Source organism: Mugil cephalus, chromosome 10, assembly GCF_022458985.1.
Source record: "Mugil cephalus isolate CIBA_MC_2020 chromosome 10, CIBA_Mcephalus_1.1, whole genome shotgun sequence".
NCBI lineage: Eukaryota > Metazoa > Chordata > Actinopteri > Mugiliformes > Mugilidae > Mugil > Mugil cephalus.
The window spans coordinates 26,743,933-26,768,578 of record NC_061779.1 but is presented as its reverse complement, the minus strand read 5'-3'; the positions used below and the strand labels follow the sequence as shown (position 1 = coordinate 26,768,578).

Genomic DNA, 24,646 nt, shown 5'->3' with positions numbered 1-24,646 from the left:
AACCGGACTTGGGTTTTCCTAATTATTTTAGGGATGTAACTGATATTTTGTCTCTCACAAGATGTTGGAAACATAGTTCGCGATTCTGCACCATGTTGAAAATGCTACCAGTCCACTGTTTGGCAGGTGTTATCTCTACCATGTTCACAGTCTTTGCAGTTAGATTTGCAGTTGGCTGATAAACCAAGGTATTCTGTGCCAGTCCATTAATAGTTTCACAGAATATGCTATGTGATATCAAGGAATACCTTATGAATACTACAGGGTATGTTTCATTTAATGCTGTAAATTTATTTTCAGCGTGTGCAGCTCGGATCAGGTGTAGGTGGCCCTTTAAATGAAATTTAGCACTGAGGACCAATTCAGCCAAAAAATAAAATAAAATAAAATAAACCGCATTTATAATTAAACAAATTAATAATAAACATTTACATTAAGTATGGGAAAAGTAAATTTAAATATAGCTGAATTCTGATGGGGGGCAGCAGGTTTGTGTGTGCGTGTGTCTGTGTGTGTTTAATAGTCTAACCGCGTCTTTAGAAGCTGTTGGTTTTGCTCCTAATGCTCCTCCACCTTCAGCCTGAGGGGAGGGGAGCAAACAGTGTGTGTGCAGAGTGGGTGGAGTGAAGGTGGGCAAGCTGCCTCTCATGATCCTCTGTGTAGCTTTCACCACCAGAGCCTTCTTTCCTGCAACCGAGCAGCTACTGTGATGCAGGAGCTGAGAACGCTCTCCACTGCACCTGCACCTGTAGAACAAGGTCAGAACTGAGCCCCCAAGTCCAGCGCACTTCAGCCTCCCAAGAAAATGGAGGTGTTGTTGCTCCACTTGAGGTTATTGGTGAGGTGTACGCCCATTTACCTGACACTGAAGACCATTTGCAGAGAGGGGCTGTTTCTGCCCTCAGTCATATGTCAGCAGGTTGAACAGGAAGGGGCTAAGAACATGGCCCTGGGGGGAACCACTGCTGAGGGAGAAGGTGGAGGAGGAGCTGTTATGGATTTAAACAGGTTGTGGTCTGCCTGTTAAAAAGTCCAGGACCCAGTTACAGATAGAGGAACTCAGCCCAAGTGTCCAGAGCTTTGTCACTAGAGTCTGTGGTATTATTGTACTGAATGCAGAGGTGAAGTCCATAAAAAATAGATGGACACAAAGTCTCCAGGTGGGTGAGGGCTGTGTGCACCATATGGCTCTTTATATGGGCCATGATTCTTGATGGACTTGGGACAGCTGCCTGTGATAGTGAGGTGTTTTAGATCTTGGCCAGCACTTCAGAGAGCTGATGTGCGCAGCTCTTCAGTAACCATCTCATTATGTTAGTCGGACCAGCAGCTTTACGAGGGTTAATCCTTTGCACAATTCTGCTGAGGTCACGCTGAGGGGCACTTCTCCTGGTGGTGGCATGTCCACATGTCCCTAGGGTTGTTGCAGGAGAAGTGACCCTGTATTTTCTAGGCATGTGTCTCTTTGGCTTTCTTTATGCCCACAGTCAGTTCCCTCCTGGCTGCTCCTGAAAGATGCATCCCACATTGATAAACAACACCCCAGTAGAATTTATCCCCTGGGTACTTTGAATACCTGTGATAAAGTTAACAGAAACACCTCATATGGAGCCAGAGGAATGGCCAAATATTGTCAAAGCTCTTTTCTTTCTTATTTTGAAATGAGTTTCACAATAATCATACAAAATTAGCATTTTTTCCCCACACACTTCACTGTTCTTAATTTGAAAACCTGTATCAGTTAGATTTTTCCAGGTCTTATATATTAAATTTTCTTGCTAGCACTAAGTGCACAAATTAAGAATTATCGTGTCAATTAAGAAGGGGAAACTTTCTTTGTTTCGTTGTGTTTGTCCAGACATCAGAGTCTCATGACCTGTTAATGCAAGTGCTGTAGGTTTACTGCTCCTCATGCAATATTAATGTCTTCATCTGACTGTAGGGCTGTACTTTGTAGGATGAGTTATAATATAACTAATGCATTTTTAAATGACTTACTCCAAGACCACTCTAATAAGCTGTTGTTTGAACTGTGAAGATTATTTATTAGGGGCTGATCTTAGTTGATATAAATCGTATTGACGGATGCTTCAGTCCATTGTGTCAATTTGGGTGAATCATGAATTTGTGCCTGAGACATATTGTTACACATAAATCCCTCTGTCATCCGTGAAACAGACAGAATATTCAAATTTAATTTTATTTCAGTATCTTTTAAGTAATTTCACAGTTTTTGTCAAATGCACATATGTCATGTTACACAACATGACGCGTGTAGCTATTTTACACATTGTCCCCATCCACACCTTGGAGCCAGTGACTTCGTTACAGCGAAGTAAAGTCAGGTAAGCAGCCGTTAATGGACATTTGTTGCACCAGTTGCTGGTTTTTACAGAAACAAGTCAAGCAAGTTTCTGATGGGTTTAACCCACATAGTTTCCTATTTAAACCTCAACTTCCCACCAGTCTCTTAGAACTGAAAAAGCTACTCGGATGAGTGGCGACACGTCTTCTCAAAACTCTACAAGTCCAGTTGCCCTTTCAAACGTCTTTCAAGCATGCCAATGTCTCGATTCTTATGTAGAAACAGGGTAATATTGAGAAGAACGGTTCCTCCCGGTGTTCCTGAACGCCTCACGGTGAGCCTGGGTATTTAACATTCTACCCTGGACAGCGGCAGGTTGTTGCGCAAGCGCAGCCCATTCAGTCTGCATGAATGCGGAGTGAGGAGAGGACAGGAGCGCTGGGAGTACTGGGACTGGGAGGAACACACTGGACTGGACGGACCGGACCGGACCCGGGCAGGCGGACATGGATGGACAGAACGGCAGCAGCAGCATCTGCTCCGCAAAGGAGGGCAAGAAGAAGAAGAAAATCCCCGATAGAGTGACTCTGAAGAAGGAGATCGGGCTGCTGAGTGCCTGCACTATCATCATAGGTGAGGCAGGAAAATAAGAGAGCTGCAACTTGGGAACGGTCCTGCCTTTTACTTTACTATTGAAGAACTTGTTCACAACAACTTAGCCTGATTTGACTTCTTTAACAGGCACTTACAGGGTTGATAAATTGCAGCTAAAATAATGCTTAACTTCCATCAGTCGAATGGGCAGATAAATGTCATAATTTGTGGCACAGGTCTTAAGAAAATGTGGATCTCCATGTTTGTTTTCGGTTCACATTGCACAGAGATGTAGTGCTTACGTGGCTGAAATATATGAAGTCTGGGAGCAGGCTGGTGATCAAGCAGAAGGACATTGTCTGCTGGAGCAGAATGAGCAGCAATGAGGGACCTTCAAATACACCTAAGCACAGTAAATATAAGCATCATCGGGCTGGATGGAGGATACCTGCAGACTACAGCCCTACAGGGCTGGCTGCACAACTCTGCTCCATCACTCTTAGGTTCACATCTTTAATCTACTTTAACTTTAGTCTCCTTTAAAGTTAATGCCTTACCTTCTTTTGCTACTCCTCCGTGGCAGCTAAAGAGGCTCCTGTGTTAACATAGAGAACTCTGCATGATATCTGTTTGGTGTGCCGACTCAGATAAACATTTCTTCTAAAATCCATAGCTGTAGAATTCGATTACATTGCCTATTTAACACAGAAAAAAACATCTTATGTGCCAAACATTCAGACAAGAAAAATGCAACAGGAACCTATAATATGAGAAGGGTCAACCTGCAGACCTCTCGACTGGACATCTCAGGTTTGTGAGCCAATGGGAAGAGAGAGACTGGGAGAGACCCCCACATAAAACAATAGGTCATTTGTGCAAAGCTTATGCTAGGTGTTGTAACAGCACCTTCTAGTGGACGTGGTTATTATGAACAGAGCAGGTGTGGAAATAGTTAGAGTAGAAGAGGAGTTTTAATGTGCCATAGTGATGCTTTCCATTTCAAGCCTATAATCCACATGTGTGGAGAGAAGGTTGATAGGATGTGACAGGTTTTTGCTATGGACTCCCAAAAGGTTGGTGTTCAGTGAATGAAAATATATTATGCGCTAATTTTTAAAAGAAGGTAATTCTAATTCGTCACCATCAATATTCTTGCAGGTAGATATATGAGCTAGTAGTGTCTTTAGATTTTGGATGACTACCACGTCGTCAGAGAAAAACAGAAGTATACTGCTGCATAGGACATGCTGGTCTCTAAGTGCAGTCAGTTAGCAACACATACTGCCCTTTTCTAGAAGTTCAAAGAGGTTTTTGTGCTCTTTGCTTTAAAAACTCCCAGAGAAAACTGCGATATACCATATCAGTCCATATTAGAGACACTGTGGTAGCTAGAGTGGAGGTTAAGTGATATAGTGAAATGACAGACTTCCTAAAAATGTGTTTGTCTTCAGTAGAGAACATTTTGTGTGTCTATAATGTTCAGATCTTGTGGCTTCATTTGAGGCTAAACACGCAAAACCGGTTTGTGTAGCCAAGACAAGTGGGTTCAGTGACAGTTCACAGGGAACTATCTTAACAACTACACAATTGATTGCTATTAAATTTGGTTTAGATTTTATTGGGTCTCACCAGATGGCTACTAATGACCTTTTGCTCCTTGGCCTTTTCATCTTATGCCAAGTTAAGGCATATACACTTTGAATACACTGTATACACAGATCAGCCGCAACAAAAAAATAACTGACAGACGTAATGAAACACACTGACCATCTTGTGACAATCCAGTGTTCTGCTGGGAAACGTATGACCCTGACATACATGTAGATGTTAGTTAGACATGTAGCGCCCACCTAGTCCAGACCAGACACCCCCACCCCATAGCAATGACACTCCTTGATGGCAGCAGCCATCCCCAGCAGGATGCAACCTGACATAGACACACACACAAAAATGGTTTGGGAATCAATAAACAAGAAAAACAGCATCAACACAAGGTGTTGACCTGGCCTCCAAATTCTCATCCTTCCCCTCAACCCATAAGACTCAAAGCCCCCCACTAAGAACATTTTGTTAACAGACACCACAGGACACCATCAGAATACTCATGTCCATTCTCTGATGAGTAGCAACTGTTTTGGAGACACAAGGGAGACCTACACATTATTAGGAAGGTGGTCATAATGTTATACCTGATTGGTGTATATTTTTGTTCAACATTTTAATTAATGAAAGGATACCTACATGGTGTGAATGATACTGGTTGTTGTAGTCTGAAAATTTTACAGAACTAAAAGAATTGACTGTTGATCCATACATGGGTCGCAACAAGATAACCAATGGGTGAAGGGAAATCAGACATAGAGGTCTTTTTAATGGAATGTGGTGAGTTATTCAGACAACTCTGGGGACTGTCCAGTGTAATGCATGGGACAAAACCATCACCGTAACTCATGCTCATTTACAGTCCTGGCAGGCATCGTCTTTCGTTTGTGTCTTGGGTCATTGTGCACCACATGGTACTGCAGTACTGGCTGTAGCCACCCAAGTTTGGATAAACCCTTTGTATTCAGGTAACAACCTAGTCTTACCTAGTCTCCACAGTAACAGCATTGTCTTTCCTACCTTCCCATTTGTACCCTGGTCAACACTTTATTTCCGTTGGACCTTTTGAGTTTTGGGTTTTCACTCAACAATTTCCCGCTGCCCCCTCTGTCCCTCTCTTTTCTCATGTCCTGTGCATGGACATGAACATGTCCTGTTGCTTTTCAGTGAATTTGTCATAATATTGATTGTTTATTGAATTGAAATTACTTTCTTACTTACCTAAATTGCAGTGGCTGAAACCTTATCAGATCTGTCAGTTTGATTGTCTTGCGTGTAACAGGGATTACAGCCACATAGGGCTGGTAGTGAGAGGTTTCAGTTGCCTAATTTCCCTGCCATAGTGCTTTTGAGCAATATACCACAAACTGCTACAGCTGCATGTGAGTGGAATGAGAGACAAAGTCTATTAAACTTCTATATGTGACCATGGAGTTTATAACATCCGACCTGTGGCCGCGTTGTTGGAGGTGCAGGTGCTGGTGCTGGATAACAGAGCAGAACATCAGAAGTCATTTTTCTATTGGCTAAACCTTACCTATATTTGTTTCTAGATCTTATTCCCTTCAACCCCAAACATTTTTCCTGTGTGTCATTGTTCGGAAATTGTAGGAATAAACTGACATAGAAGGTGAGACAGTCACTTCCTACCTCTGCAGATTGAAGTGGATAATTTATGTCTGGTTATGTAATGGCTGTGTGTGCCACTTGGCTGCCTTCTGCCGTGCTACTGGTAACGTTGTAGTCTGAATGCGTCGGATCTGCTGGTACTCCACACTGCATACTGAGGCTCTGGGCAGGAGGGATTGTCCCTATCCTGAGTGATGGCCTTTACATCCCTCTCTAACTCCCTCTGTTATAGAACTCTTTGTGTTTTAATGCCCTCTGTATAGACTCGCAGGGGAACAGTTTGGATTGTGTGACTGGGGTTGCTCAAGAGTCTCAATGGGTCACTGGTGCTTTTAGGGTGCAGCAACAAAAATGTTGTGGATAGTCTGTGAGATGTTCTTTACCATGTGAAAACCTTTCTAAACAAGTAGTCACATGTGAACAGCACGTGGGCTACTGGAACATATGGAATGCTGTAGAAGATCAGTCATGTTACACATTATATCCATTATAAATCGCTGCAATAATTTTAAGCAGGCACTAGGTCTAAAAAAAAAATTTTTCAATCTATCTTTTAATTTTTAAACACAGACTAATAGATTGGTTCACATATAACAATTTCTATGATTGTGAACATTCACATCATAGCAACTTGTATGGAGTGGTCTCCTGGATTGGAAGAGACTGAACACACTGGTGAAGAAGGCCAGCTCTGTTCTGGGTTGCCCTGTTGAGCCTGTGGAGGTGGTGGGTGATCGGAGGATGGAAGCAAAGCTGTCCTCCCTGATGGAAAACCAGTCCCACCCCCTCCATGGCGCTACAACAGCACTGGGCAGCACCTTCAGCAACGACTGCTTCATTCGTACTGTGTGAAGGAGTGTTACCACAGGTCCTTCCTTCCTGCTGCTGTGAGGCTGTACAACCAAACCTGCTGCCAGTAGACCACACACACAGAACTACTGTTGTATTTAATTTGCTATTTTTTGTATTTATTTTTATGTTTACATTTCCTTGTCATGTGTACTGAGATTATTTTATTTGGGATTTGAAATGTGTCACCTGTACAAAATCTGAGTCAGAGAAATAACAAATAATGGCACTAAGGTCCTATTTCCTACATATTTCTACATGCTGCTGAGGCATGCACCTTTCATTCTACCATAGCAGTTTGACATTAGACGACTCTAACTTTTGATCATTTTCACTTCTACTTACTTTGTAATTCACTCCAAAACTCTGGAAAAACTTGAAAGTAAACTTTAATGGAGATGTCCAGCTACTGCCAACAATGAACATGCACAATGTGTCCATGCAAAAATACGTAAGGAGATTTAGGAATGTTTACATGCAGAAACAACTGGATGGAAATTATCCTTACCTGGAAAATGGCACACCTGCATCATTAAATAATGTACACCTGTCAGAATTACATACTTTCTTTTCTGCAGGAAACATCATCGGCTCTGGGATCTTCATCTCTCCTAAGGGGGTCCTGGAGCACTCGGGGTCGGTGGGTTTGGCACTAGTGGTTTGGGTACTCGGAGGTTGCATTGCTGCACTGGGATCCCTCTGCTATGCTGAACTGGGCGTCACCATTCCCAAATCTGGAGGAGACTACTCCTATGTTACCGAGATATTTGGTGGTTTGATGGGGTGAGTAGTGCCTCTTCTGCACTTTTTATGGAGACTCAATGGTCTTATCAGAAACTTTTCACTTTTATATAGAGGGTGAGATAGAATGTACACATACATTAGGAGGTAGGACATACAGGTGAAAATCACATGATATTGATGAGTATGCAAGTGTGTATGTAGACTTGTAATCCTTATTCATGAGGCCACTCAAGTTCAAGTCAAGTTTTTCCACTGGATCGTTTTGTCAGGGTTGAATTATGCAGAGATTTTGAGTGTGCCCCATGTCACAGGAGTTCCTTCTCTTGTGCAGGTTTCTCCTCTTGTGGAGCGCCGTCCTCATCATGTACCCGACAACGCTCGCTGTCATCGCTCTCACCTTCTCCAGCTACGTCCTGCAGCCCGTCTTCCCAAACTGTGTTCCTCCATACATGGCAACACGCATGCTGTCTGCCACCTGTCTCTGTGAGTGTCTTCACCAGTGTATTTGATTCATACATGTTTGCTGTGTGTGAAAACCATATGGACAATGCGTCCCTACTCCCTTGTATTGGATTTCTTGCAAATTTGGAACCAGAGTCTGCACGGTAGTCCAAAAGTGGTTATTGATGACCTGCCCACACTTCCACCAGACTCACTTGCGTTTTCATTTAATTAATACTGCACTCCGCTCTCCCTTCACCAGTTACAAAGAAATGTTGGATCCAAATGTCACGTTTCTCATAGTGCTTTCAGACAGACATGGTTCTGGTTCTGGCTCTAGTTCAGTTCTGGGGACCTTGAAGCCCGTTGGCATGGCAACTTGCAGTCATCATGATGTTATATCCTGTATCTCTAGCATCAAAAATTAACAAAAAAAAAAAAAACTTATCTGAAAAAAACTTGAGTAAGCATCAGTACTATATAACTAGCTAAAATGACAGAAACCACCCCTTAAAAAAAAAAAAGATTTGACGTGTATTTACTGATTTCGCTTGGCCTAGTCCCATTCACTAACATGGAGGAGGTGGAGCTTATGACCTATACTACAGCCAGGCACTGGAGGAGCTCTACTTGCTTTGCCTTCACTTGATGAAGTGTTAAATTGTCCATCTTAATACAGCCAATGGTGAGAAAATGGTGGCTGATAATGACAGCATGGTGACCATTTATGAGTAGGCTTCAAGAAGAAAACACAGGAAAACAAAAACAAAATGGCTACAACATCTCCACTACTACTCTGACTCTGCTTTCTGACTACCAGTCAGAGTACTTGCATCATTCATGAAATATGGCATGTTGTGATTGCTCTGCGGCTGCTTTTCGGTGGATCCTGACCTTTCCTCTGAGTTCATGCTTGTTACTAGGGTATGTGGTGACATGAAAAACGTCTCTTATATAACTACAGGCTTTCAAACCATTGTAGTAAAAAATGCATTGCGTCCCTCAAGAAGAGCCAGACTAGATAGCAGGCTTAACTGGAAACTGCTCTGGAATATGTATGACAAAATAAAAAATGAAGGAAATGTATGTATTTGACAATTCATTTATGTACTCTATGCTGTATATATGCATGCAGTCAGTGGGCTAATAATGGAAGCTTCCTGATTATTTGTGGCTCTTCTGAAACACTATACCCTCAAGAGGAAATGGAAACGCTGCCTTGACAGAGAGGAACGGTGCAGCGAATAGTTGAAAATGAATAAAGGATAGTCTTGGATCCTTGAAGGAATTCATGGTGTTTAACTTTGTTATTCGCGAACTGTGAGAGAGGCAGATGTGAGAAAATGCAATGTTTAAGGTTGCTGCCGGGTTGACAATAAAGTGGGCTATGAGGTCCAATGTTTATTGTAATTGCAATGTGTGTAATGACCTTGTTATTAAGATGTTCACAGAATTTGGGCCAGTTTGTGACACAGACCAATCAAGATGGTCTGAGATGGAGTGCTACATAGAGTCCTTTAACAGATGGCTGCTAGTGTTTGGTTGCTCCTTTTTTGAATGTCCCTAATATAACGCTTAGTTCCTGAACAGGACAGGGTGTTAGGGTGAGTGAAGAACCTATTAGCATTTCTTTTGTTTCCGTGACAGTCAGTTGGAAATGGTGGTTTTGGTCTTACCGCTGGGTGAAGTGTGCAATCACGGTATAAAAGTCCTGGACAGAGTGATAGTGTGATGATGAATGTGGTGGTGTGGTGGTGGAGAATGAGGGGCTGGTGCAGTCAGAATAGTGGGATTTGCAGAAGAGAGTACTCTAGACGAGATGAGACATGAGACCAATGTGCAGACTGAGTTGTCATTGTAGAGCATGTACTGAAATACTGTGCTAAAAGACAGAGGATACCTGTCCCAAACATAGGTCTGCAGGTTCAGAGAGTCATGACTAGTCACTAGTCACTAGTCACCCTTTATATAGCTTTAAATATCTTTAACAAACTTATCAGCCATTGTGAAAAGAAATACTATGTATCACATACATCATATGTAAGTGTACTTACAGTCCCACTTGCTAACATGGAAAAGTGTATGACCCGTACTGCCAGAGGGCGATTGAGATCCTGACTTCATTGCCAGGGTTGCTGTCAAATCTTGGCATATTAAAAAAAATATAATGGACATGGAGCATAGAGGATAGATTTATGCTGTGTTGTTCATATCTATTTGTTCATATTATTATTTATTTTTTATTTGTTCATTTTAGATTTGTAAATATGGATCTTGGGAAAATGAACTCTGTTCTCTCAAGATAAAAACTTGTTATCTCGGGAAAACACGCTATGTTTTTCACCTGTCATAACGAGGTAATTAACTTGTTATCTCAGGAAAATAAACCTTTGTTTTTTCAAGATCTCGATATATTTAATAGGCCTTTTGCACATGACGTCAGACTACTTCCGGTGGGTATCCTGACTTCCACTATCTCAGTGAGCGGTGTTTTAGAATTGCAAACTCAAATTCTGTTAGGCAGAATTGCACAGACTGCACAAATCTGTCTGCAACTCTAGTCTCCAAACTTGACAAGGGTTACAGGTCCTTTATAGAACATTACGTATTTGATAATGAAGCTAAGTGTTGTTGTTGTGCTAGCTCTGTCATTAGCAGAGATGCTAGGACAATGATAACAACATACAGGTGTTTTGATCATCTATTAGTGTCTGTTTCTTGATTAAGTTGCTATGATAGCTTTATACATATTAAACTGTTGCTATATCCAGTATTCTATTTCACAGGTGTCATCCACCAAGTTGTACCTGGAATATAGTTTAGAATCATTTAGCCTTGTTGTGTAATGTCAGACCCTCTCACCTAACATTGTTTTGGAACAGTGTCAAACTCACTTGGTCACAGTAAGGGCACGCTGTCACAGGTCTATGAGGAAAGACAAGTAACCTCATTACCTCAGGTTTTCTCACAAGATTTTAGGGTTCTGTTTTCTCTTTTGTTGTGTTATGCTGCGGTTGCAGACATTGCAGTATTCCACGAAGTTCCACTGTGGGTTCAATGTGTTTCTCCTCGTGTCAGTATTTCAGGAGGACAACTGCACACATAACTGTTAAGGCCTACGTTAGCTAAGGACAGCGACTGAGAAAGATACTGTCAACTAGTGTTTACATGCACAATTATAATCAGTGTATTATCGTATTTCTGTACTGTATTTCGTATTTCTGAGGACCTGATGTCTTTTATCAAATTACGGCAGTTATCAATTTAATTCAAATAACTTTCGGTATCCCCAAGGGGTCATTTAACAGCACACTGATTATTAATCTGCACATGTAAATGCACTCAGTGAAAAACAGCTCCTACTGTTCCATACCCTTAAATTCTGTCATGTTACTGTTTTGATGATTTAGAAATGATCCAAATCCACTTAACACATCATGTCTATTTATAATGAGTATGAGAAGGACATACTTTTGTGAATGATGTTCATGTAGTTGCTCTAAGTTCAAATATCATATCATTAAAGTACACATTTCACGTATTCTTTATTTATACTGTATTTAAGTCTTTTTACAGTAGACAGGGCCACAGCTATGCTCAATATAGGAAACACACTGGGCCTAGATACTGGTGGAGTTGTTTGGAAGAAGAGAAGGTTGGAGATCTGGATCTGGAGGTGAAGGAGAGCGATTTCCAACTAAAATTACAGCAGCAGAGTAGAACATATTTATGGTTTGGCAGCAAAGACATGACTGACTGATGAATAAGATGTGCCATGCTTTCTTGATGGATATTATACTGTTGAGATATGGTCGGTCATTACACGAGGGTATGGTGGCTGTGTTACAGCATCTACAGTTTAAGACTTGAACCGGACGTAGTGTCGGAAGTTGTCTGATATCACCGTGAAAAGGGTTTCGTTTTCCCAAGATAACGAGATAATTAACTCGAGATCTCATCTGTATCCGGAATGCATTCACCATAAAAAAAAAATCTCCATTATGGACTGGAAGAACAGTCAGTACTAAAAGTGACATTGACAGAAGGGACCAAATGCTGTACATTAGACAGTGTGGACCTGTCAGGTTGCCTAATTGCTTGGTGTCCTGCCTGAGAGTACCTGCTACAATTAATCCACACTGCCTCTTTGTCTGATCAATGAGTAAATAGCGTCTAGCCATGAAATCCTGTCAGTGAGGTGAAACGGCTGGACTCCAGCATGCGAGTCCTTGCTTCTGACACCATCATTCACACTTGTTTTTGGGACCAGATCCTGAAACGTGTGCTCTACCCAGCTTCCTCAGGGTGGTAGAGGGGACCCAGACGGTTTTGTTTGCACTTCGCAACGGAAGTGGTTTGTTTTGTGGGGCTGACAGCTTGTCTTTGTGCTGGAGAGGCAGGCCACCACGAGAGAGAGTGGGGAAAAGCCAGTGACAATGATGGACGAGGTGAAACAATCGTGCCCTCCCTCACTCGGCTGTTTCCCACATTCCTGCCTCCCATGGCAACAGGCCACTGCCGCCCACTCCCGGCAAGAGCACCGTTAGCCCACCATATTTTACAAGTCAATCAAAACGTCATTAATACGTCTCAGTCTATGCACTTACTACTTCTAATTTTTTAGTCCTGGAGGAGTACAAATAATGACCCCGAGGAAGTCCTACTGTGTAGATGGAGGTCAATATACTGTACATCCGTCCAACTCTATTTAAATTTGCAGCTACATTTGAACTCCGTCCTGCCCTGGCATTTTGACAACAGGAGTGTTAACCAGTGAATTCATTTAGCATTATGTGTACACTCCTTATATCAGGTATTACCAATCTGGCAACCTGAGTAAAACATTTTCACGATAACACTTGAGACCAATGTTTCCAGAAACAAAGCAGTGAAAAAAAGGAGTGTACCCAGGTATGTCCCAACTTTATGGCAGTACAATAATATAACCATATAGTGCAATGAATGACACCATCCAGTAGAATATGAAAACCCATCCCAAACATTTTGGAACAAAATGGAACCTCTGACATCAGTACCTGATTATTATTGTGTCAGTATACCCAGGCTTTTCTCTGTCCTCTTGTTTGTGTTGTCTTGATGTTGCTGCGTTTCCTACTCAGTGCTGCTGACGTGGGTGAACTGTTCCAGCGTTCGTATGGCCACCAGGATCCAGGACATTTTCACCGTGGGGAAGCTGATGGCTTTGGGCCTCATCATCGTAGTTGGCCTTGTGCAGATCTGCAATGGTAAATTTCTCAATCTGTGCACTGAAGCTTGACTTCTCCTGAAGATTAAAAAAACAACAGGAAACACACTCAGTTGTCTAATTTATATTCTAGGGCACTATGAGGCACTGACTCCACACGTGGCCTTTTCACTCGACAGGACGCCATCCGTAGGGCAGATTGCTCTTGCCTTTCTACAGGCATCATTTGCCTTTAGCGGCTGGAACTTCCTCAACTATGTCACAGAGGAAGTAGTTGAGCCGAGACGGTGAATATTAATACATTTCTCATCACACGCCAGCATGTCATCTTGATACTTTTTTCTGCTTACACATGTGTGTCTGTGACATTTCTAGCTTTTACAAGGACAGAATTTCTCTTAATCAAAACAGAATAGTTTCACATTGTAGAAAATAGCTTAGACAGTTAGAAAGTTGCTAAAGGAGGGCTGGTTGGTTTGCTTTCCTTAGCCAACAAATTAGAAACTGGAAATAATAGCTATTCTGACTAAATGTAAATGTCCAACTCGATTTCTCAACATTGTTTTTCTTTTTTTTTTAAACATTTTGTGTGCCAAAATGTTTCTTGGGTCCGAACAGTAATTCCTTTTCTGGAATTTCGTCCAACAAACAGTCTGGTAAAAATGTGGCTCCTATTGAAAAAAGTACATTTAAATTATTTATTTATTTTACAAAATTTAAACAAATGGGATGACTGTGGAGGATTAATACGGTTTAATATTTTTTATTTATTTTACTTTTTTCCCTTTTCAGTTCACTATTGCTCCATGTTTCTTATCAGTGCTAATTAAAATCTGGTTTTATTGTGGAATGTACCTGAATAAAATAAAGAATAAAACAAAAAAAATAAATGTAGCTGTAATTTAATTTAAAGCTTTGTCACACAAAAATTCTACAGTTTAACAATTTCTTTCTTTTTTGTTTGTTGCGTAATCAGTTACCAGTTTACATCTGGTGAGTTTTTACATGCTTATCAACTAGTGGGTTTCCACCACCACTAGCTCTGCACTGCCAACAGTTTCTATTCCTTGCTAGTCATTCCACTATTGTGATCAAAAGCTTTTCATGTGAATCTTTCATGTTAGAAGTCAAATATAAAAAGCTCACTTTGCTTTTGCCTTTGATCGACTTCAGTGCATGTTTAATAGATTTTTGGTTTTGACTGTATCATCTGTGCATGGTGTGTGGCCTCGGTCAGGAATCTACCTCGTGCCATCTACATCTCCATTCCATTGGTGACCTTTGTGTACACGCTCACCAACATCGCCTACTTCTCCTCTATGTCACCTGAAGAGCTGCTGTCATCCAATGCTGTGGCTGTAGTGAGTAATGTTGCCAAATAATGAGTGTGCTGTCACTGTCACTTTTATGAAATCATAACATAACAATGATGACGGAAAAATATAATTTATTTTATAAATTTAATCATTACAAGCAATATGAAACAGTGGGCGAAAACGTCACTGACAGAACCCTTCAGAACTAGTTTGACATGCTATCTGATGTTCCATATTAAAAGGAAATGTGAAAAACTGGAGACTTTATAGTTTAGAAATTTGTTAGTAGAGATGGGATTTACGGCTCCTTGAAGGGAGTTGGTTCTTGTGGATCCATTCTTTTGAAAGAGCTATCCTAAAAACTGGCTCATTTTTAATATTTCTTTTTAAGAAACCAGTAAGGGTAACTGTATGGGGAAATAATTGCAGAGAGGAATGAATAAGAATGATTCAAAATATGTAATATAAACTATGCAATATAAAATATATTCTTTTGGTATGCTTACCACTACACCACCAGTGCTATGATATTCTGTCAAACGCTTTATGGTTTTGGTCATCACAGAAGGAAATTGAGATGCTGCTGCCTTTTCTTTGACTCAATCTGTATTTTTGAGCCACGAGCCACTCACTCCAAATGAAACATGTCCTTCCCTGTCTTGAGACCGCTGCGTACTGAGGCACCAGTGTGTGGAAACCTCAGATGATGTCATGCAATATTAACATATCAAATAAGCACTGCGTGTACTCTGCTGTGCTCCTTACCTTGTGCCTGGAGTGGCAAAAAGAGAAACACAGCAAAAAAACCCATAAAGAATGGCTCGCAACTGCGACTCACTTCCCACTGATTGTTTTAAAAAGCCAGTTAATAGATTTAGTTCGTTCACGAACATCACATCTCTATTCTCATGATCTGAGGACAGCGTCTGTGATACTGCAGTCCAAACATCCAAACAAGATGCCTTGTGTCAGCTGTCCATGCTGATGATGGTGTAATGGTGTGTGTGATGTTTTCTTAACATCATAATACCAATTTCCATGAAATACCATAGACTTGTATTGTTTCTGATCATGTTGTTGTTGACTCAGAAATGACGTGATGCAAGTCAACATGGAGCAGATTCTGACATCTGACATTCGTTTAGTAGATCATCTCTGGGTTTTTAGACTGACGTGTCTAAAAACATCAAACTGCTATTAAAACATCCCAGTCTCAGCTTCTTTGCTCTGCTCTACATTGTCAACTGATGCTCAGATTTCGATCGGTATAAGCTGTGACATCAGGTGTGTCTCAACTTAACTGAGCCTCATTTTTGTAGCTTGGTGACATGCTTTCAGTTATCATGTTAGCATAACCTGCAAAACACATATTGGTTATCTAGCCTATGTAAAAGAATGCGCTTCGTTTGTAGTTGTTTTCAATTGCCAGGCGTCTGTTTGACCAGTTCTAGATGAAAAGTTTTTATCTTTTTGACATCATAAATGTCTGCTCTCAACTTCATGAAAATGTATTTATTGTCTTTTTTTTATGTAGAATTTACTGAAAAACTGGAAATACCTACATATATCATTTTATGTACACATCAAGATTCACGTGAAATAGCTGCTTCAGGTCTGCACACATCAGTGACTCCCTCTGTTGTTGTGCTGTTCAGACATTTGGTGAGAAGCTGCTGGGCGTGTTCTCTGTCATCATGCCAATCTCGGTGGCTCTCTCCACCTTTGGGGGTATCAATGGCTATCTGTTCACCTCCTCCAGGTGAGACTTTATCTGCATGCTGTCACTGTTGACACTGGTCATGCTGCTGATGGTCTGATGTTTATGCTGGCAGGTTGTGCTTCTCAGGAGCCAGAGAGGGACACCTGCCCAGTTTGCTGGCTATGATCCACTACAGGAACTGTACACCCATCCCTGCCTTGCTCGTCTGCGTATGTATAATCTCACACTGACATTACAGTAATGTCAGTTTTTATGTGCATATTCAGTATTTTTAAATTTCTTTTGCATGTTGTTATGTACTGTTCGTATATGTTGGTCTTTTTTTGACTGCCAGCAAAGTGTGTCCTGACAGACAATTCAATTTGGTTCATAGACTGTATATAAATACGGGCAGTGCATCCCCACTTCCTTGACCTGACCAAACTGATGCTATTTATCAAGAGTTTCTGCGCAGAAACTCTGCGCAGTATGTTCCTAGAGTGGAGCCATGCGGAGCCGTGATATTGATGACCTGTCCACACTTATTTCAGACTCTGTTCTCATTTGTTTAATACTGCACTCTGCCATCCACCAGTTACAGTGCATGGACGAAAGGGTTGCTTCCCTGCGCCTTTGGGTCAGGGAACGGGTTCTGACTGTTGTTTCTGCTTATGCGCCAAACATCAGTTCAGAGTACCCACCCTTTTTGGAGGCCCTAGGATGAATGCTAGATTGCGACCTGACTGGGGAGGAGCTGAAGAAGGAGGCCTACAGGACACGGTTGGTCTGTAGGTCGCCGGAAGTAGCTGACCGGCACCGGATGGCTAAGCGATCCACAGGCAGGGCAGTCGCTGAGGCAAGAACTCTGGTGTGGGAGGAGTTCGGTGAGGATCAATCAAAAAGGCTCCGGCAAACTGTCCGGCACCTCAGGGGTGGCAACTCACCAACACTGTTCTCGGTGGGGACGGGGAGCTGTTGATGTTACCTGGGGCTATTGACCGGCAGTGGAAGGAATACTTTGACAAGCTTTTCAATCCAACCAACACACATTCCATAGACGAAACAGAGCCAGAGGGCCTTGTAGTTGGGCCGCCAATCTCTGGGGCAGGAGTCGCCGAGGTAGTGAAACAACTCCTCAGCGGCGGATCTCTAGGAAGTGACGAGATCTGCCCTGGGTATCTTAAGGCTTTGGATGTTGTAGGGCTGTCCTGGCTGATATGCCTCTGCAACATTGCATGGACATTGGGGACAGCGCCTCTGGAGTGGCAGAACGGAGTCCCCATCTTCAAGAAAGGGGACCAGAAGGTTGGTTACAACTATAGGGGATCACACTCCTTATTGGAAAAGAGGGTACTGATCCAATTGATAGCTGAACCTCAGATCGAGGAGGAACAATGCAGTTTACTGCCCTGTCGTGGAACCATGGACCAGCTCTTTAACCTCGCTAGGGTGCTGGAGGGGAAATTGGAGTTTGCTTAACCAGTCCACATGTATTTTCTGGATTTGGAGAAGGCTTACGACTGTGGCCCCAAAGACATCTTGTGAGGGGTGCTCCAAGAGTATGGGGTGGAGGGCCCCTTGTTAAGGGCCATTTAGTCCCTTTACCAAAGGAGTGTGGACTTGTTCCCAGTGTGGGTTGAACTCCACCAGGGATGCCCTTTGTTACCAGTTCTGTTCATAATTTTTATGGACAGAATTTCTGAGCGCAGCCAGGTGGTGGAGGGTGTCAAGTTTGTTGACTGGAGGCTCCTGTCTCTGTTGGTCCTCCTAGTTTTATCAAACAACGATCTTATTCACGAGTGAGGGTAGGAAGGAGCGGCATCCAGAGTGATGTGGACGCTTAACCGGCCTGTTGTGGTGAAGTTAAGCCAAAAGACGAAACTCTCAATTTACCAGTTGATCTACGTTCCAACAATCACCCATTGTCACGCACTTTGAGTAATGCCCGAAAAAACAAGATCATGGATACAAGCGGTTGAAAGGAGTTTCCTTCGCATGGGTGGTCAGGCTCATCCTTAGAGATAGGGTAAGGGGCTTGGACACACCGGAGGAGCTCAAAGCAGAACTGGTTGCTCCTCCACGAGTCATCTGGTAAGGATGCCTCCTGAAGGAGGAATTATATCTCCCATTTGGCCTGGGGATTGCTCCGAATGAGCTAGTAGAAGTGGGAGAGGGGCTTCGGAGAGGGCCGTCTGACTTCCCTGCTGAAGCTGCCGCCCCCGTGACCCAGACCCAGATAAGCAGTGGACAACGGCGATATGGTCATATGATATGTTTTAAATGGTTTCAGCAGATTTGGTTTTGGTGCATAGAGGTTTCCAATAAAAAGATACATGATTTTGCAATGTAAAACTTTAAAGGCCGTTTTCTCAAAATGATTTTTTTGCATATTCTGAGCCAGAAATGTAGACTTCAGTAGCACTTACACATACAAAACTTTCCAGATTAATCCTATCCTATCCTATCCTATCCTATCCTAATCCTAACTACACTCTGCAGGTATTTACAGAGGGGATTTTTCAGATATCATTCAGAGCCTGATTCATATAACATTTTACTCCTAAAATCATGGCATGGCATGACTTAAGGAGGGAAAAAGTGAGTAACAAAATGAAACAATAATTTTAAACCTCACTTTAGCTATTATTCAGATTTCTGTTGTGGAAATGTATGCAAATGTGTGCATATTTAAGTAGATAACTCATTTTGCATATTTAAATATAAATTCACTGTCTGTAACATCATGTAAGTATTAAACTGGAGAAGATTTATGGTGATCTCTATATTTACCGATCTGTAGTTTCTCACCTTAATATAATATGAATACATGCTCAAGTGTCCATCTTCCTAATATGTTTAATTTTAGTTAAGTTATTGATGCTCTAGGAAAATGATGTGGCATCATGATCACTACAAGATATCATGCCAACTGCTTTGTGAAGCAGGACCATGAGAGAAGTAATAAATAAATAAGTACAGTGTATAATTCAAGATTTCAGAAAATACAGTTAGAGTTTTTTCTGAGGGTCAAAGCACAGCTAGCCAGGCTGGGCAGATGGTCAGAGAACTACAGAGGTTCACTTACAAGTGTGGTGTTCCAGTTGTAGTGTTTGAATTACAATTCTGTTTTACAGTGTGCTGCAACCATTGTTATTCTCTGCATTGGAGAAACACACAACCTGATCAACTATGTCTCCTTCATCAACTACCTGTCGTACGGCGTCACCATTGCAGGTCTGCTCTACTACCGCTGGAAGAAACCTAACCTGTACCGACCAATTAAGGTACACACAAAAAAACAACAAACTCTGTGTCAGAATGTATCTGCCCTCACACTGACCTTATTATTTCTATTATTACCTTGTAACTTCTTTTTCAGGTCAATCTGCTAGTTCCTGTGTGCTACCTGATGTTTTGGGCATTGCTGCTGGGATTCAGTCTTTACTCTGAGCCGGTTGTTTGTGGCGTCGGTCTGGTCATCATGCTTACTGGCGTACCTGTCTACTTCCTAGGTGTCCATTGGAAAGAAAAACCAAAGTGCATCTATAACTTTATCGGTTAGTTTCTGAAGAACTGTTTAATGGAAGAAGTCTGATTTAACTCTTGTCCTGTAACTAATACATAACTCCTGGCTTGTTGTTTTTTTTCTGCAGAAAGGGCGACACATGTGGGCCAGAGGTTGTGTTTTGTAGTCTTTCCTCAGATTGACCCCATCGAGATTGCCAGTCCTTCAGAACGGACTGACCGGTCATCAGGCAGGAGCAGTTTGTCTGCCAATTCATAAAACTCTTTTCTGACATATATGAAGACCTTAGTTTTTCTTGTTTTTCTCCTGTCATTATGTAAGTCCAGATGTTCCCACAATGGGAACTTTCTGTCTGACCTTTGACCCTCAAGCGGAATCTCCTGCTGTTCTGTGTGAACTGATTGCACTTTTTATTTGCATCTCTTTTTTAAGTCATCAAGTACAACATAATGCCAACAGTGACACACTGTGAATGTGACCCATAATCACATTTTGGACCCATTTGTTTCTTATTTTGTATCATGACAGAGCAGTGACTGACTGACAGTGCACAATTCTTTTTTTCTGAATGATGCTGGTGTTTTATTGTGCCTTAAGATCTTTTCACACCAAGTCCAAAACCAATTTATACTCATAAGTCTCGCATTGGTTACTACTGGAGCAAATTGCCATGACAATTTGTATAGATATTCATGTTATCCATGGAACGAATTATCACACGGACTTGCTTGAATGACAAGTACACTTTTATAGTCTGTGAAATTTCACTCAGCAACACCAAAATTTCCTGTTTGTCCAATACTATGCATTAACTAATTTTACCTTTGTGTTTAGTGCTTAGTAGAAAATGCCAACATGCTATGCTAGGTTTGTGTGCTAGCTTGTTAGCATGCTATCTGAGCATTTAACCTAAAACTCTGCTGAGCCAGTGTAGCTGTAAACTCCGATCCTAGATTAACATTAAAATGTAAAGCCTTTAGCCAACACAATTTCCCAAGAGCTCAAAGTCTTTTACACAGTGAATTCAATATAGATAGGGAGGTTGAGTCATTAAAGGTTGTAAGATTATAGAGCATAATCGATATCCACTGACTTTATTTACATTGCTGAGATTTTGACTAATGTAAAGTGTCCGTATTGGTTGTATTAAGCTGTCATTGTGATGAGCTTGAAGTTGATATGCACAGCATTTAAGATGAAAATATCAGTTACATTATAACAATGTGACATGAACACTGCATTAACATCAGCAACCCAGTAGAAGATGGCAGCTGCTCAGACATGGCTCTAAATAAACAATAAATATTTTATATTGGAACTTCTCACCTTTTTGTGTTCATAAATTGTAATCAGTGAATTTATTTGGTAAACCTTTATAAATTTATTTACTAATGCTTCCACTCAAAGAGTCATTAAGAGAAAAATGATTTTATTCCAATATTAACCCTTAACTTTATAAATGGATGATCCTAATGTCCTGTAGACCTTATACAGAAAATAAGAGGTGACAGTAGGGCTGTCCCTATTGAATTAAACCATGCTGGAGCACAGATTTTTTGTTTGTTTGTTTGTTTTTTCCAATATTGAATTAGTAACTGCTTCATAAACAAAAAACTGAACAAAAGCCATAGTTTTAGTTTAGTAGTATTACCGAGAAGATATCCAGTAGACAACTGTTAAGTTTCAGACTTGGCGTGAAAAGTTCTTTTGTGGCAAAAGTGTATATTCAAACGTTTATTAACTGGTTAACTATAGTACATGTAATATATTGTGTGAGTGCCTTTTGCTTTGCATATTGCCTGCGTTTATTAGAGAAGTGCTTTGGTCTTCTGTTGTCTATGTCCTGGCCATTTAGTACATACCACACAAACCAGATGGTGCACAAAGCACCATCCCATCCAAGGGACCAAGGGGACCACCTGTTGCTAACAAAGTAGTTGTGTTCACTATACATGCTACTCTCAGCCAAACTCTGTGGTTTGGAGTTAAATGATTTAGACATAGAAATATTTACAAAATGAGATTCTAAAATTTGGTGTTATGTTATGTGTATTAAGCCATGTTTGATCCTTCTTACATTTCAGTTATACTGCATATGTATTTGCAGTTGTTCTTTATGGCAACTGAATCTATTCTGCTGATCAAGTAGGCCCTGCAATGTTACAGTAATGTTTCTGTAACTTCTGACCTCTTCTAACTTATGTCTTCTGCCTGGTAATTCTTTCAGCATATAATGTTACTGCAGGTGTTATCGCATTAGTCACTTAGCATTTTTAGACTATTCATCAAAGCATTATTTATATCTGTCCAAAAATAAAAACAGAAATAAATGAGATTCACTATTTAGCAACATACAATACTTAGTAGAAGTCTGGTCCTTGCATGTAAAAATAAGCACAGGTATGTTGGTCATATTTCAGTCAAAACACTTAACTTAGAAGTTTCTCCACTATTCCGTAAATCAGCCCTAACTCCTCTTTTTAATTGAAATAAACTATAAATCAGGCTTAGAATTATTAGTGTTGACTTGTGTATCTTACAAACATTATTTGTATTTCACTTGGTTCTGCTTGAAATTAGCTGACTCTGACAATATTTATGAATTGTAATATTTTGTTCAGTACTCAAGTTAAGATAGATTTCAGTGGCAACAGCCACTTATGTGGATTACAACCAAACCCTTTGCAAATTTTCTGTCCATTAAATTGACACTGCCTCAATCTTTTGGCTTTGATTTTTAGACTAAACATGAATGTGGCCATTTTCAGGCAGCCAGGTCATTCGGTGCTAGAAGTGCTTCATATAGCACTTGTGGGTATAATAATCAAGCATAGACCGAATATTATTGTTACTCATTCGAGACCGTCTGCTACAGTTTCTGTTTCTTGAATGGTGTAAATATTTTTGTAACACTAATCTTATGTACATCAGTCAAGAGGGAATTTGTCAGTGAAAAATAGAATGAAACATCAAATCAAAAACCCAGCTGTATTCCCTGTCACATAAATTGGGAAAACCACACTGTAGGATCTGGAGCAGCTGGTGTCTTCATCTGTCTCAGTTTGTCTTCAGAGACACTGTAAATTTCTTGTAAAGCATTCAGTGTTTACAATGGAACCATTACATGGAATGTTGTTTTGTAAAAAAAATAAAATAAATAAAAGTAAATAACTATAACAGTACAATAAATCGAGAATGAACTGAACAAGACTGATGTTGATTTTTTCAGCCTTGTAGTTTGCTATATGTCTGTAGGCAAAACAGGTACACTTTTAATTTTGTGATTATGTTTTTGAATTCTTTCTGTTTTCTTTGATTCACTAGTGTAGTGTACTATATGTACTGATGCCACTGCCGCTTGGGGCCACTGAGTGGCAAAACATGATGAAATGTAGCAGTAGAGACTGGGGAAATGTAGATTATCAAATCAAATTAAGGACGATTGGACTCGACAGTGATCCATTCGAACTCAAGTAACAAATGGTCCATGAACATTAAGGTATGGCCAGAAATCAGTTATCTTGATATAAATACTAGAAATACTATACCTATACTAGAGCACGACCTTTTGGTACTTTATAAAACACAGCTGCACCAGCGTTATACTAGGGTACCCCTTATTTAACCTCAGTTTAAGTTAGTTTTAGTTCATTTCAGTCAGGATAAATGTAGCTAAATAAAAGACACTAACGCTAAGAGCTTTACTGAGAAGTAACGTTAGCCATACGATACTGGTCGGACGCTACATGTAGTGACAAATGCAATAATTTAACGTATGACTTTAAATGAAAACAAGTGAGTCTGGTGGAAAAATGAAAAACTAACAAACAAACAACAACAACATAAAAAAAAAAAAAAAAGAATTAATAAATATTACCAGACACAAAATGTGAAACACGGCACCAGGTTTCGTCCGTATTGTTCATTTACTTCTCTTTTCTTTATCTGTATGTTTTTATTAATAAGATTTGTTTTACTCTGGAGGAATGTATTGTTTGGCTTCTACAATATACAATCTATAAATGGCCTCCAGAGTAAAACAAATCTTACTAATAAAGTTACGTATTTTCTGACAGAAATGTCTCACAACTGGGCAATGACAAAATATATACAATCGTTCCTGGACATTGAGAACAAGAGTCTTGTATTACAGTTTTTCTCCATTGGTTTGGCTCATTTCTTGAAACAGAGATTACGTTCTCAAAACAATATGGACAAACCTCCAAACCACTTGGCAATTGTTGACAACCGAATTGTATTTCTCATTGATTTCATCACTTTGCAAATGTCTTAGTACATCTTTGCAAATGATTAAGTACAGGTAACCTACAGTTATCACAGTTAGCCTACATTTAGCACAATTTCCAAGTGAATAGATCTTGTTGATCTAAACTGATTGATTGATTCTCAGTTTAATGGTTGTTCTCTCCAAAACATGTCAGCATCATATCATTCTATAAGCCATCACATGCAAAATAGTTCAATTGTCAAAATAAGTCAAGAACCTAATACCATTAATACCATATATGAATCTCTTCGAACTTTGATTAATTGTCAGGTTAATCTAGAACTTGACTAACGAAGGAGGAGTTTCACACATCTCAGATGACCATTCAAACAAGATTTTGGCAAAAGCACCAAGAGTGTTGAGAACATCCAGTCTGTTTCGAGAAATGAGCCAAAGCAATTGAGAAGGATCTTTTGCCTTTTGGTGGCACTGACTATTTATATGGGA

At 40.6% G+C, this 24,646-nt stretch overlaps 1 protein-coding gene across 1 annotated transcript; it reads left to right on the top strand.

Annotated features, from left to right (window-relative positions):
* The first annotated feature begins 2,716 nt into the window (after positions 1–2,716).
* Positions 2,717–23,073, top strand: slc7a10b (solute carrier family 7 member 10b). Its single transcript, XM_047597426.1, is given in 12 exon segments — positions 2,717–2,779; positions 2,782–2,938; positions 7,558–7,762; positions 8,055–8,206; positions 13,285–13,410; positions 13,504–13,657; positions 14,608–14,731; positions 16,342–16,445; positions 16,519–16,615; positions 19,520–19,669; positions 19,765–19,942; positions 20,039–23,073. Coding segments are annotated over 12 exon segments (1,641 nt in total). The 3' UTR covers positions 20,170–23,073.
* The last annotated feature ends 1,573 nt before the right edge of the window (positions 23,074–24,646 follow it).